At 41.7% G+C, this 12998-nt stretch overlaps 1 protein-coding gene across 2 annotated transcripts in view; it reads right to left on the minus strand.

Annotated features, from left to right (window-relative positions):
- Nucleotides 1-150: 150 nt before the first annotated feature.
- Nucleotides 151-12998, minus strand: part of WASHC5 (WASH complex subunit 5) — a 54911-nt gene continuing 42063 nt past the window's right edge. Inside the window, exons 24-29 of one of the 2 annotated variants that reach the window (XM_024741045.1) lie at nt 11820-11923; nt 10904-11033; nt 9353-9449; nt 5765-5918; nt 4863-4950; nt 151-2105 (exon numbers count right to left, since the gene is read on the minus strand). In XM_024741045.1, coding sequence (XP_024596813.1) covers nt 2049-2105; nt 4863-4950; nt 5765-5918; nt 9353-9449; nt 10904-11033; nt 11820-11923 — 630 coding nt within the window. In that variant the 3' untranslated portion in view covers nt 151-2048. The remainder of the gene's footprint in view (nt 2106-4862; nt 4951-5764; nt 5919-9352; nt 9450-10903; nt 11034-11819; nt 11924-12998) is intronic. The other variant, XM_024741046.1, reaches the window with a different exon arrangement.

Consider the following 12998-nt stretch of genomic DNA (forward strand, 5'->3'; position numbering starts at 1 on the left):
CTTTTCTGAGTTCTTGGAAAATATCACATTTATATGGAAAGGCAATCGAGGGCTTTATATAAATTCCACTGTGTAACATTAATAAGCCAGGCTAGGCTTATTTCAAGAAGCAGTGAATGAACAAATAAGCACTTGCAATATCTGGCATAATGCCTTAAAATCAGTCAGACTTTACTGAGTTTACAGTACATTTGAAGAGATTATGGACATTCAGAAGGGTATCATGAGACTTAAGTAAATCCCCAAATATCACTAAAGTAAATTGCTTCCATTAAAGAGCAGTAAAATACAACCAGGAATTTTAAGTAACTACTTCAGATTCTAATGATTAGGGCTGAAATTTTATTTATAAAATAAAGCTTTTATAATTAACATTTCTCTTGTTCAACTTTTAAGTTGAAATTTTTTCAGTTGAGGAAAATTTTCACTAGCCAGATCACTTCGCCTTGTTTTAGCACAGTGTATGTGGACTCATTTGCTTGGTTTTGTGAAATTCCCCTCTGATAAATCATACACTTCAATTGCCTGGTTAAAAATACACTTTCTTAGATCTCACCTTTTTATTAGCAGCTGGCTTTCTATGCGGGGAACATTTTCACAGAGAACTAAAGCTCTCATTTCATGCAGTTACTGCAGTGCATCTGATTACAAATGAGAAACAGCAAGATAGTTTTGAGAAGTGGACGTACGATGGCCACAGACTTACCGGCTGAGTTCACGTGTCAGCTTCGGTGGGTGAGACTCCCAAACTCCTTACATGCCAGGCAACTTTCAGTTCACTTTTAAAATTCCTCCCTGGGTTTCCACCAAGCTGGGCTGATAAGCCTTCTGCTTCCCTCTGCTGACTAGATGCTTTTTAAAATCCTTTCTACAATGATGGTGAAATGAAGCATATAAAGTCATTTTTTTTCTCCTCCAGTATCTTAGGATTTGAGACCTTCTGACAAAAGAAATAACTTATCATAAAATCAGAAAACTGAAGGGAACCAGAGAAATCATTAGCCCTGATTTTATAGATGATGCCAGTAGGCTACCTTGGGACAAAGTTTAACTAGTGGCAGAATCAGGACTCAAGCTTTGCCTCCTGACTACAAATTAATGCTGCTTTTCTTACTACTTGCTAACTGACTGTCAAGCACATTTCAGATACTGGGTGTTTTTTGTTTCTTTTGCTTGTTCCTCTCCTCTCCAGAGGACATAGCTATACAGTCAGAGTTAAAACACCTTTCTTACTCTTATCCAAATTGCCACAAGAGGATGTCACCTCCTCTTTCAGGGTAATTTTCATTCAGGAGTGATTTAGGATTTTGGAGGAGTTAAAAGCTAATGGCTAAGCTGTTATAAAAAAAAAAAAGGGAGTGGGGACTTGGGGTGGGGCTCAGGGCTTGTTGAGGAAGGAGCAGCTGAAGTTGGGGAGTCCTACAGAAGGGCTGCAGGGAACCCCCAAGGTATCTGGATTGGAAGAGGACATTGAGCCTCAGACATGAACAAACTTCCATGGTACGTGGTCCACGGATTGCATGGTCTCTGCATCTGCTACTAGTCTCTCTGGTCACCATGTGCCTGCCAGCCTGTCGTGGATGTGACCATGGACACAACACTGGACCTACCAGGCTCCTCTCTTACCTTCCAGACAAGGTTTTTTGCAGGGTGGATATGTGGTTTTTGAGTCACAGGCAGAAGGATGACTTTGGGTACTGGCAGTACTATTTTACTGAAAATCTGGAGTTGCACAAATAGTTCTTTAGAACATAAAACTAAATGGATTTAGACACAACAATTACACTCAGCATTTATAAGAGGCAGTACAAAATGTGTTCTGCTTCTACATGATATAAACTGTATATAATACCATGATTTAAACAATATTAATCAATTAGTTCCGTGAAATACATCTTACTCAGAACGTCTGACGTTTCCCACAATAAAGGGGAAAAAAATGCAGTTCTTCGAGCAGTTGGGTTTCTTTTCATTTCCAAGTTCATTTTAGTGACGGTGGGAAGATTTAGGGATAATCCTTCCACTGAAGACGCAGACGTCAAAAAACGTCACAGGACTGTTCTGAACTCATCAAAAATGAAATTAGGCACGTGTGCTTCAGCAACCTAAAAAAAATAAGAGTTAACTTTCACAGTGTTATAAGAAGCAATTCAGATTTTTCCATATGGAAAGTAAAGACGCGAAGACATCCTTTGGAGCAAGTGAATCACGGGGAAATACTGGGCCACTAACTGAAACCGCCACCTTCTGCTCCTGGTGTCCTACCGCTGGCGTCTAACTTCCTGGCACTGCTGACATCTGAAGGGATGCTATACAGCTCCCTGTCTCCCCACCCCCGCCCCAGATGTGAGCTCCTTGGCTCGTAAAGGCACTTGGATATGCAAGGATGCACATGCCTCTGGGAATTACTAAGGAGTAGTCTCAGGTCACCTCATAATTAACTGATGGCCAACCTCAGTCACTTGCCAGAACGGGACATCTGGCAAGTGACTGAGGCCAGAGGAGGAAGACCCTCAAAGGCAGGCATTCCTTAACTGTGCTGGGGAAGCCCTCAGAGGGGTGGGACTGGGTAAATGGGGTGGAATGTAGAACTAGGTGATCTCCAAGCACTGGAAATTGGTAGTCTTTAAGAGCAGTATTTAATTCTTTTCTGACTATAAAGTTATCACCTGCTAATTAGAGAAAATTTAGCAAATGTAGAGAAGTATAAAAAAGGAATAATCTCTAATCTCAATTCCTTAAGAGAAAACTAAAACTGCTAATTATTTTGTATCAAATTCTTCCAGTTTACACACACTCACACACACACTCAAAACTAGAATCACATAATTTTCTGTCCTTCTGCTAAATTTTATGTTCTGAATATCCTTACATGTACATCTTGGTGAACTTTTGCATATATACCCAGCAGGTAAATTTCTAGCAGTGGAATTGCTGGGATCAGTAAGATATTACAAAAGTTTTTTTAAATAGATAAAGTCAAATTGCCCACTCCAGAGATAAGCAAATTTACATTCCCATTGATAGTACTGAGAAGTCCCATTTCTTTGAAACTTTCCCAAGCACTGGGCGCCCAACATTTTACTTTTTGCCCATTTTACTGTTATTTTGATTCATGTCCCTTTAATGTAAGGTTGAACATCTTCACAAATGTTTCTTGGCCACTTGTATTTCTTTTCCTGAAAACTGCCTGTTTCCTGAAAACTCCCTTTTTTTTTTTTTCGGTTGGATTGGTTATCTTTTTCTTATTGATCTAGAAGACCACACTATAAGTTAGAAAAAAAAAAGTTCTTTTGTTAATAGTTTTCCCAATTTTTAAAAAAAAATTTTGAGACATCTGACAGAGAATTGTTTCATTACATTCAGCACTTATAAGAGGTGAAATCTCTAAATCCTTTGTGGCTTCCTCCTTTGGTGTTATATATAGGATGTTCTGCTTTAGCCTAAGTTCTATGAATTTTTTTTTTTTTTTGCGGTACGCGGGCCTCTCACTGTTGTGGCCTCTCCCGTTGCGGAGCACAGGCTCCGGACGCGCAGGCCCAGCGGCCATGGCTCACGGGCCCAGCCGCTCCGCGGCATGTGGGACCTTCCCGGACCGGGGCACAAACCCGTGTCCCCTGAATCGGCAGGCGGACTCTCAACCACTGCGCCACCAGGGAAGCCCAGTTTTATGAAATTTTTAAAAATTCTAACCCCCCTCCAAGTTATAAACATTATCTGGGATTTTAATTATAACTGCAATAAGATTATAAACTAGAAAGAACTAATACTTGAGTTTCCTCATTCAGAAACGTGGACTTCAAAATTTTATAGTTTTTTCCTAAATATTCTTTCATATTTCTTACAGAGTTTATTATTCTTGGCTATGTTATTTCCTTGTTAATTCTGTCAATAGGATCTTTTTCACATTATAGTTTTGAATTGGTTATTAGTATATTCACTTTGTATATTATGTAATCAGCTTACTTTCTGAATTCTTATTGTTTTAATAGTTTTCCACAAGTTTCTATCGGGTATTCAAGGAAGACAAATTCATTCTCAATAAAACAAATTTGTCTTTTCATTATGCATTTTAAATCTTTCATTTCCTATTCTACTGTCTGGAACCCGTACAACAAAAGCAGCAGTGAGCGTCAGCATCACCATGTAACTCTTATCGTCCTGACCTTGATGAGAATGCCAGTAGCACTTAGAATTAAGTCTGACCTTGCTAGTTAATTTTAAAAGCATCATCTTTGGTTTTTGTTATAAAAAAGTAACTTTGATTCCTAACCTACTAATTTTTCAAAATCAGAATGGCTTTTCAGCATCTATTGAAGGTTTTTTTATATTTCAGGGTCAAGCTCTCCACTCTCAGCTAAAACTTACCAAAGTGGAATTACTACTGAGAAAAGAAAAGAGTATCTTAGAAGGTGGAAAGTAATCTGTCATTTTTGGAAACGGTGGTTGTATAGCACTTCAACCATAGTGTGAACTTAGCCCAACTTGCTGTGGGAACCAGGTTACTGTAGAGATGAAAAACGAAGCACACAATCATTCTCTACCCCGACCCCTTAAGGAATTCTCCCCTGGAGCTCATCTTAGCTCCTCCTCAACAGGCTGAGCTGCAGACCGCACGAGGGTGTGGTAGAGTGCAAGAAGAGGGAGGAAGCTGTGTTCAACCCTGTCTTCTCGCAAAGCACTGAACACGTGGAGGAGGGGGGAACATCTTAGAGCCGAGCCGGGAGTAGAGCAGGGCAAGGGGCTCAGACGTGTCCACTGGGAATGAGCCTCTGGACTTCACTCCTCATGGGTCCAAGGCCATGCTTCATACCATCTTTCTACAAAAAGGGCATTAATATTGTTCTTTATCTACTGCTTACCCTCCTGGGTAGCTTTGTGTACCGAACATAATCCTCCAGAAACAGAAGGGCACCCACAACATCTGCAGGCATTTCTGGTATCTTCTGGCTGCAACAGAGAACAGTCTGGATCAGTTAACTGCTTTGTACACAGTGGACCCTCAGTCAAAATACTGAAAGACTAAAAATATGACAGATGACTAAATGAAGCCAAAGTAGAAACAAATCTACAGCACCTCCTCCTGAGTCACAGCAAGCCAGACCTTGCTGGCCTATCTTCAGAACACAGCCCGGAGGATGGAATCAAACTTCTCTGAACGGCCTACACGGGCCTTCACCACATGGTGCCTGCTGACCCTTAAGGGTAGCGGAGAAGGAGACTCAGGACCCAGCATCTCAAGCAAATAACTTGTTTCTATCCCAGAAAAGCCACATTTGGGGTGGGGGAGGGGAGAACTAAAGGTTTACAAGCTTTATATCACGTAGGAACTTCCGTGCAATTTGTTCCATTACACACCAGGAACTCGAGCTATGCTGCCCACGAGGTGCTCCCCGACACTCCACTGGAGGGTGGAGCCATCCCTGGGGAGTGGCCCCGTGGGAGGACACGGGCTCACTGAGGTCTGAGCACAGTGTCCGGGATGGCAGAGGGGCAGGCCTGTACTTTCTCCCCACGGAGCTTGCTGCTGGTGGTTATGACTCATTCACAATGTGTGCTCCCAGGGCTCCTCGGCAGAGTGACTAAGGACGGGCACACCTTTAATTGCCCCAAACAAGGAGATGTGCCCCGACCTGCTTTACAGAGCAAGGTGAGCAGTCAGTTCCTGTCTCTACTAGGGGGATGATACGAGGAATTTGCCATGCGAGGTTCCCAGCCCATTCTGTAACATCAATTCCATTTTTTCCTGGTTGGCCTTCTGTACCTTGTACACTGCTCCACTGTGGAGCGGATAAACTGGCCGATCAATGCCAGGAACTGTTCTGTGTACCGGGAATGAAACTGCTTCAGCAGGGTGAGCAGTCCCAGCACGAGTGGCGGCCAGTCCACAGGGTCGGCAGGTTTTCGGCAGACCATGCCTGCAAGGACCGACAAATTACAAATTACCACCAAGCGAACTGCTTGCCTTAGGCAACATTCATTTAGTATGAATGTTCGTCAATGTCAAAATGTCTGGGGCCCACATCATCACTGGCAGATGATTATGTGAGGGAATGATAATCCAGGATTACATTTTGAATTAGGCCCAGGATTTGGTGGAGGCTTCTAGTGGTCTGAAGGATTCAACATCCTAAAATGGGTACTAATTTTTATAATTACCATCACTGTTTCTTTTGGATTATATAATTAATGGATGCAGCTGTAGAAAAATTTAAAGATATAGATAAACGTAAATGAGGAAATAAAAATTGCCTAGAATCGGCTTCTGTTAATGGCACCATGGCATACTAAATACCTTGAACTACTCTCTTAAATGAAAACATTCAAAATGCTGGATAAAATTTTAAAAGTATCTTTAAACACAAGGTTAAATGTTACACAAGAAAAGAACGTGCAGAAATCAGGACAGTCGAAGAAGGAAATATGTCAAGTGAGTGAGTGAGTGCCAAAGCTGGCCTTTTCACTAAGGATTTCTGCCCAAATCTGGAGACCTTGACCTTCTGCCTGAATGGCTGTATGGGGAACAGGAGACAGACCACAATGTTGAAAACAAAACAAAACAAAAGGACGTGGGTTCGAGCCCTGGTCCGGGAAGATCCCACATGCTGCGGAGCAGCTAAGCCCGTGCACCACAACTACTAAGCCTGTGCTCTAGCACCCGTGAGCCACAACTAGTGAGCCCGCATGCCACAACTACTGAAGTCCGCACGCCTAGAGCCCATACTCTGCAACAAGAGAAGCCACTGCAATGAGAAGCCCGTGCACCGCAACCAAGAGGAGCCCCTTCTCGCCACAACTAGAGAAAGCCCGTGCGCAACAAAGACCCAACACAGCCAAAAATAAAAATAAATTAATTAATTTTTAAAAAAAGGCAATCAACCCAATTTAAAAATAGGCAAAAGACTTGAACACTTAACAAAGAAAAATATAAAGAAACAAACAAACAAGATATAAAGAACGGCCAAAAAGCACTTGAAAAAGTGCTCAACATCATTAATCATCAGGGAAAGGCAAGTTAAAACTATAATGAGATACCATACACACTCATTAGAATGGTTCAAATTAAAAAGACTGAGATGGCCAAATGCTGATGGGTTGTAAAATGGTACAACCACTTTGCAAAAAGGATTGGCAGTTGATTATAAAGTTAAACTGGTCAGACAGACCCGCAGATCCCATATTTGGGTTTTTGTGAAGACTGGAAAAACTTACTTAAGATGCCAAAACAAGTTACCTAACCCAGGCCTTGGCAATTCCAAATTACTCAATGCCCACTGCAAAAGACTCTAGCCATACTCAGAACATGGAGAAGTAATCCTTTCCAGGTGGAGAACAAAAGTGATGTTTACAACAAAAACTTCCTCTGAATGAGCACCAGAGATTCTTCCTTAAAAGACCAAGGCAGGCGTGCGTTTCTCAGATCAGTCTTGAGAACAATGCTTACAAGGTTAAATAAATGTTTTTAGGGTCCACAAACATGCTGATGTTCCTTCCTCAGTCCTGCTTTTCTTTAATTTGATCCCCGACTTAACACATCGGCCTAATTCATGAAAAGTACTGTAGCCAGGGAATTTCTCTGGTGGTGGAGTGGGCAGAATGCAGGGGACACAGGTTTGATCCCTGGACAGGGAACTAGATCCGCAACTAAGAAGTCAGCATGCTGCAACTAAGAAGTCAGCATGCCACAACTGAAGAGTCTGCATGCCGCAACTAAAAAGTTCCCACATGCCGCAATGAAGATCCCACGTGCTGCAACTAAGACCCAGACGGCCAAAATAAATAAATAAATATTAAAAAAAAAAAAAAGAACTGTAGTCAGGTATACATACATTTCTAAGACACTTAACAGTTTGTTCTGTTTTGTTTAAAGATCTGGGAATTCTGATCTTCCACTATCACTATTCCACTGGAATAGTGACATATTTCCCATAAGGAGTTGTATAATCAAGGAGCCTGACCTTAACCATACATGCAATGAAAGAAATATTACCTAAGAACGAGACCACTGAACAAACTGTCTTAATGAAAACAAGGTATCTTCATGCACTGACAATTCACCATTTTAAAGAAGCATATATTCTTATTTTGTAATAACACAGGGACAAGAGAGGGAGGTCATGAATCTCTGAATCTTGAGATGAACTTTTAAGTCCATCTTGGGATGGTTCTTTACATTGATTTTGACCAACATACAGGAAAGGATCCAGCATCAGATAAGCATTTGCTCTGTGAGAGGTACTGTCATAGGTATTTTTGAAATCTGCCTGGCGTGAGAGGTTAAGTAACTTGGCCAAAGTCACACAGGTGGTAAGTCATGAAGCCAGAATCCAAACACACATGTGTTCCCTCCCTCTTATGGCAAGGACTTACTGGGCGCCACCATGCCCTGCATTCTGTGGCTGTAGCAGGTATTGTTATTGGGGCTGTGTCTGGAATCAAGGAATCTTTTTGAATGAGGGAATAAAAACCTTACAGAGAATCCACATCTTTATCCTAAAAAAAAATCTTTTGAAATAGGAAGGGAAATACTTGAAGGAAGAAATATATTTTGGAATTGCTGGTTAAAAAAAGTATATGGTGGGCTTCCCTGGTGGCGCAGTGGTTGAGAGTCCGCCTGCCGATGCAGGGGACACGGGTTCGTGCCCCGGCCCAGGAAGATCCCACATGCCGTGGAGCGGCTGGGCCCGTGAGCCATGGCCGCTGAGCATACATTCATGGAAAAGCTCTTACAATACTTTTAAAGTAAATTAAACTCTACAGCAGACTCTAAAAATCTCTACTTAGATATAAAGTTTGGAGACAGAGGAAATACCCGGGAATCTTATAAAAATGTTCAAGATAAAGTCAATGACAAAAAAACACTGGGTTATATCCTTGGACAGGACAAATATACTGATAGCCTTTGGTATCTATTGTTTGTATCAAGTATTTTCAAAAATAAAGTACTGGATATCCCTAGATTAGTCTCCTGTATGTAACTATATTTTTACTCTTCATACCAAAGTTCCAGATACACAGTAGGCACATGACACTTGTTGAAAGAACATTAACCAAAAAGAAGTTTCTTTCCCACCATAATCAGCTCCTTAAAGAAGAGAGAGAAGCAAAGGTCCCACACATTTTACAAGTTGGATAATCAGCCACTGTAAATTAAAGGTGGATTATACTTGGTTGATATTAAGTCCACCGTCTGCATCATATTTCAGAGGCCCAAAGACATGGATTTTATAAACATGCAATTAACTATGAAAAACCTCATGGGTGACATAGCATTCTATACCAAGAGCTGTTTGGTTAGATGTTAATCTACCGTTATTGTTCCTTATTGCAAAGAATAAATGTCATACAGTACCGAGGTTTTTGCTGTACTGAAGTTTTGGCAACTGGGCAATCAAAAATAGAAAGTTGACAACCGGGAAGTAGGGTAAGCGCTTTGTTGTTATGTATATCTGGAAAGAGAAGGGAAGAGATGGGTTCTTCACATCACACAATACCACAGAACACACTTTCAAATGAAAGCTGCCATTTTATTTGTTTGCTCTTCTGACTGCTGAAAACTAGGATGGTTCCATTAACTTGCTGCCTTCAGAGTTTTATTTAACACCACTGACCATTCCCCCACCAAACAGATACCCGCTTGACAATTAGCCCTGTTGGGATGGGAACAATTTTGCTTAGATTAGCAGTTACCTCCCCCCTGAATCCTGTTAATGTCAGCAACAGAAGGAGGGGAGAAAAAGGCGATTAGCAAGAAAGTCAAGGCAAAGCTGGAAGGAGGGCAGAGGGAGGGAAAGAGAAAAAGGGAGAAAGAAAGAAGGAAAGATCCGCAGAGCAGTGCATGGCAGCATGTAAGCAGAAAGCAAGCAGATGTCTCTTTGTCCAGTGGCTTTCCCGCAGGCAATGCCACAGAGCAGTCTCTGGATGTAGCATCACCCCAGTTCACGGGGCAGAAAAGTACAGTCAGAACACACCCAGCCGTCTCCCTCCTCCCCGTCAGACTGGTTCCCTGGGAGGTGGGGTGGCATCCTGGCCAGGAGCGCCAGCTCTGGTCAGACTGCCAGGCTCCATGGCTGGCTAGTGTGGAGCCCTGGGAAGTTATCAACCTCTGAGCCTCAGGATCCTCCCCCAACAAGGGCACATTTAAGGGACTGCTTTGAGATCAAGTGAGAGCACCCATCGTGGGGTTAACACAGTGCTTGGCACATAATTACAAAACGATAGGTGCTATTTAGGTTCATAATTTTTTACCCCAAACCCAGGGGATTGTACAGATTTCAGAATTTCATATTACAATAAAGATTTTAGAAAGGTAATATAGAGTCTAGGGTAACAATCTGTAATGAAAGTTATCAGTATTTCGGCATCAAAACATGAAAATTCACAGGAGTATAAACAGCCCCAAGACAGTTTGGGACAGGTTTTGGCACCAAGTGAGATCTGGCACCAACTTGTGGAAAAACTTTCAGTTCTCAGAGGTTTATGGAGATCAGAATTGCAGAAAAGGACTTGTGGCCCAAGACTATGATTGTGATTACTGTCAGCCACAGAGGGAAGTATCTCTGGGCAAGAAGGATCAATGCCACCATTTAGCTGCAGTTCAAATACCAACCCGCAGAGAAACCTAAAACGCACCTCCTATAGATATAGCGCTTTTCACTTTTCAACGAGTTCTGACAAACACTGTATCACTTGATTCCCACAGCCCCGAGTCAGGCAGGGACGGTGTGATCATCCTCATATTACACGTGGGAAACAGGAGCCCAGAAAGGGCGGGAACTCAAGAGAAGGGAGGCTCCAGGATGGGAACCAGGTCCTCCCAGTACCTGAGCACAGCGATCTGGGCCAGATCGCCTTAGGTACCACCCTATCCCCCACCACACCATCATATATTTTAATCGTTAACCTTGTTCAGTGGGTTGTGGATGCCAGCTGCCTCCAGGTAGGCTGTGATTTCATATAAGAGTGTGTTATCTTCTTTGGGGTAAGGAAGTGAAGGGTCCTGGTAGTGGGCTTCAATATCTGCTAGGAGAGCCCTAGATGAAGGAAAAAACAAAAACAAAAACCAAAACAACAGTGATAAACATTAGAGATAAAATGAATCTAGACAACAGTTAATACAAGCTATGATCTTCCAGGGATCCAGTGTCCTCACCTGTAAAACAAGGGCTTGATCCTTCTAATTCTCAATTTCCATACCTGTGATTGGTTACAAATGGAAAATTTGACCTAGAATTACATTATCTTTTGGAGTTCACCCAAATCAAATGCTTTCACCATTCAAAGTTTTATGAATTGACTGAACTGTTTTTTCACTACCTACTTTGTCAAAAGCACTGACTTTGTGACCAAGAAGCACAGATTATTTATCGTTAAGCAGGAGGCTCGAAATGAGAGTAAGCTGAAGGAGAGGTAAAGGGTGTGGCTGTGCACCAGGATGCGTTCTCACAGCCACACCTGGGCATCAGTGCGCTTCCACCCGCCCTCAGGAGAATTAGTGACTCAGTCCTGTGGAAAGCCAGGTGTGGATTTTGGTAATAATTGCCTTCTCAGTCTGTGCAAGTACCTAGCATGGTGTCTGGTGTGTATTAAGTGATCAATATATGTTGGCTGAATAAATGAGTCTATCAAAAAAAAAGAAAAAAAAATGAGAGACAGACCAAGACAGATTTGATTACCTATGGGAAGAAAGCCTGTAAATTCAGAGAGCCTTCTCACTCAAGAAGAACTTAAAAGAGCAGGTATTGAACAAGAAACTGGAATGCTAATTGATGATGAACAATCCAGGCCCACAGCTGGCTGTTTCAAATGCCGGCACTTACTTATTGAGATTCTCCAAAGCAGCTGCCAGATGTTTGGAGTCAAACCGACAAGAATAATTTAATTCATTGGCAATCTGTTGTCTCAGAATCTGCATCTGCCCAACCTGTGAACAAGCAAGAGAGAGAACAGGTAAAATACACAAGCATTTCAAGCAGCGAGGAGACAAACAAAAAGATGAGGAGCTTTTATTGGAAGGATCACAACATTCTAAAGAAACATTCAAGGATTTCCTGGACTGCCTTTATGGCTAAGGCCAGCATCATCCCTAACGGAGCAGAGGACCCTTCAAGAAATGTCTAGAGAGATTCCTGTACACCAACTTCAAAATAGCCCTGACATCTAACAGTTTACAAAGTGATCCATTCATGCTCAATTGTCCATGGATTAAAGGTGTGTGTTTTGAAGCTCTATTTTTGATCTTTTGGAATAAGTTGGAGAATTTACCCACTAATGAGAAGCCCTACTTCCTTTATTTGTCCTAAACTGAAATTTCTCAAGTCCTAAGGATGTCATTTCACTCTAATATTCGGTCAGTATAAGCCTGTCTACATCACTCAGGATTACAGATCAAGAAATAATCTAGGTAATAAAATAGTCTACATACAATCTTCCAAGAAGGCCCTTCTAACAATGATAACCCCGAATCCGGAGGTTCTTAACCTTTTGTTGGCACCTTGGACCTCTTAAGGAATCTAGCGCAGACTATGGACATTGTCTCAGAATAATTCTTTTGAATGTACGAAATAAAACATACAGGATAACAATGGAAGCCAATTGTAACAAAATGTAATTTGCAAGCTATTAAAAGAATGGATTTGTGACCTGGAGTTATGCTAACATGGTGGATCAACCATTGTAATTTCCAAGTAGTGATGAGCACAAAGGATATTTGGAGGTATCCATGGCGACTGTCAGGTGTTAGGGAACTATCTTTGGGTCAGTTTGAGGTAAGAGTTCAGCTGGCTCTGACAAGTTCAATTTGTTGGTATAAAGTCAACAGTATACCCTAACTTTTTATGCAGTAAATTCTTTCTCTTTTCTAGAAAAGCTATCCCTAAAAGATTAGCAAAGGGGAGAGAAGGAATACGAAGGGAGGTTGTTTAGTAATGATGGCAACAATAAAGAAGAAATGAACACATTTCCTCTGAGTTGTTGGGAGCAGAGAAAGGAAAAAAAAG

The sequence above is a fragment of the Neophocaena asiaeorientalis genome, unplaced genomic scaffold, assembly GCF_003031525.2.
Source record: "Neophocaena asiaeorientalis asiaeorientalis breed wild unplaced genomic scaffold, Neophocaena_asiaeorientalis_V1.1 scaffold177, whole genome shotgun sequence".
In the NCBI taxonomy this organism is placed as follows: Eukaryota; Metazoa; Chordata; class Mammalia; order Artiodactyla; family Phocoenidae; genus Neophocaena; species Neophocaena asiaeorientalis.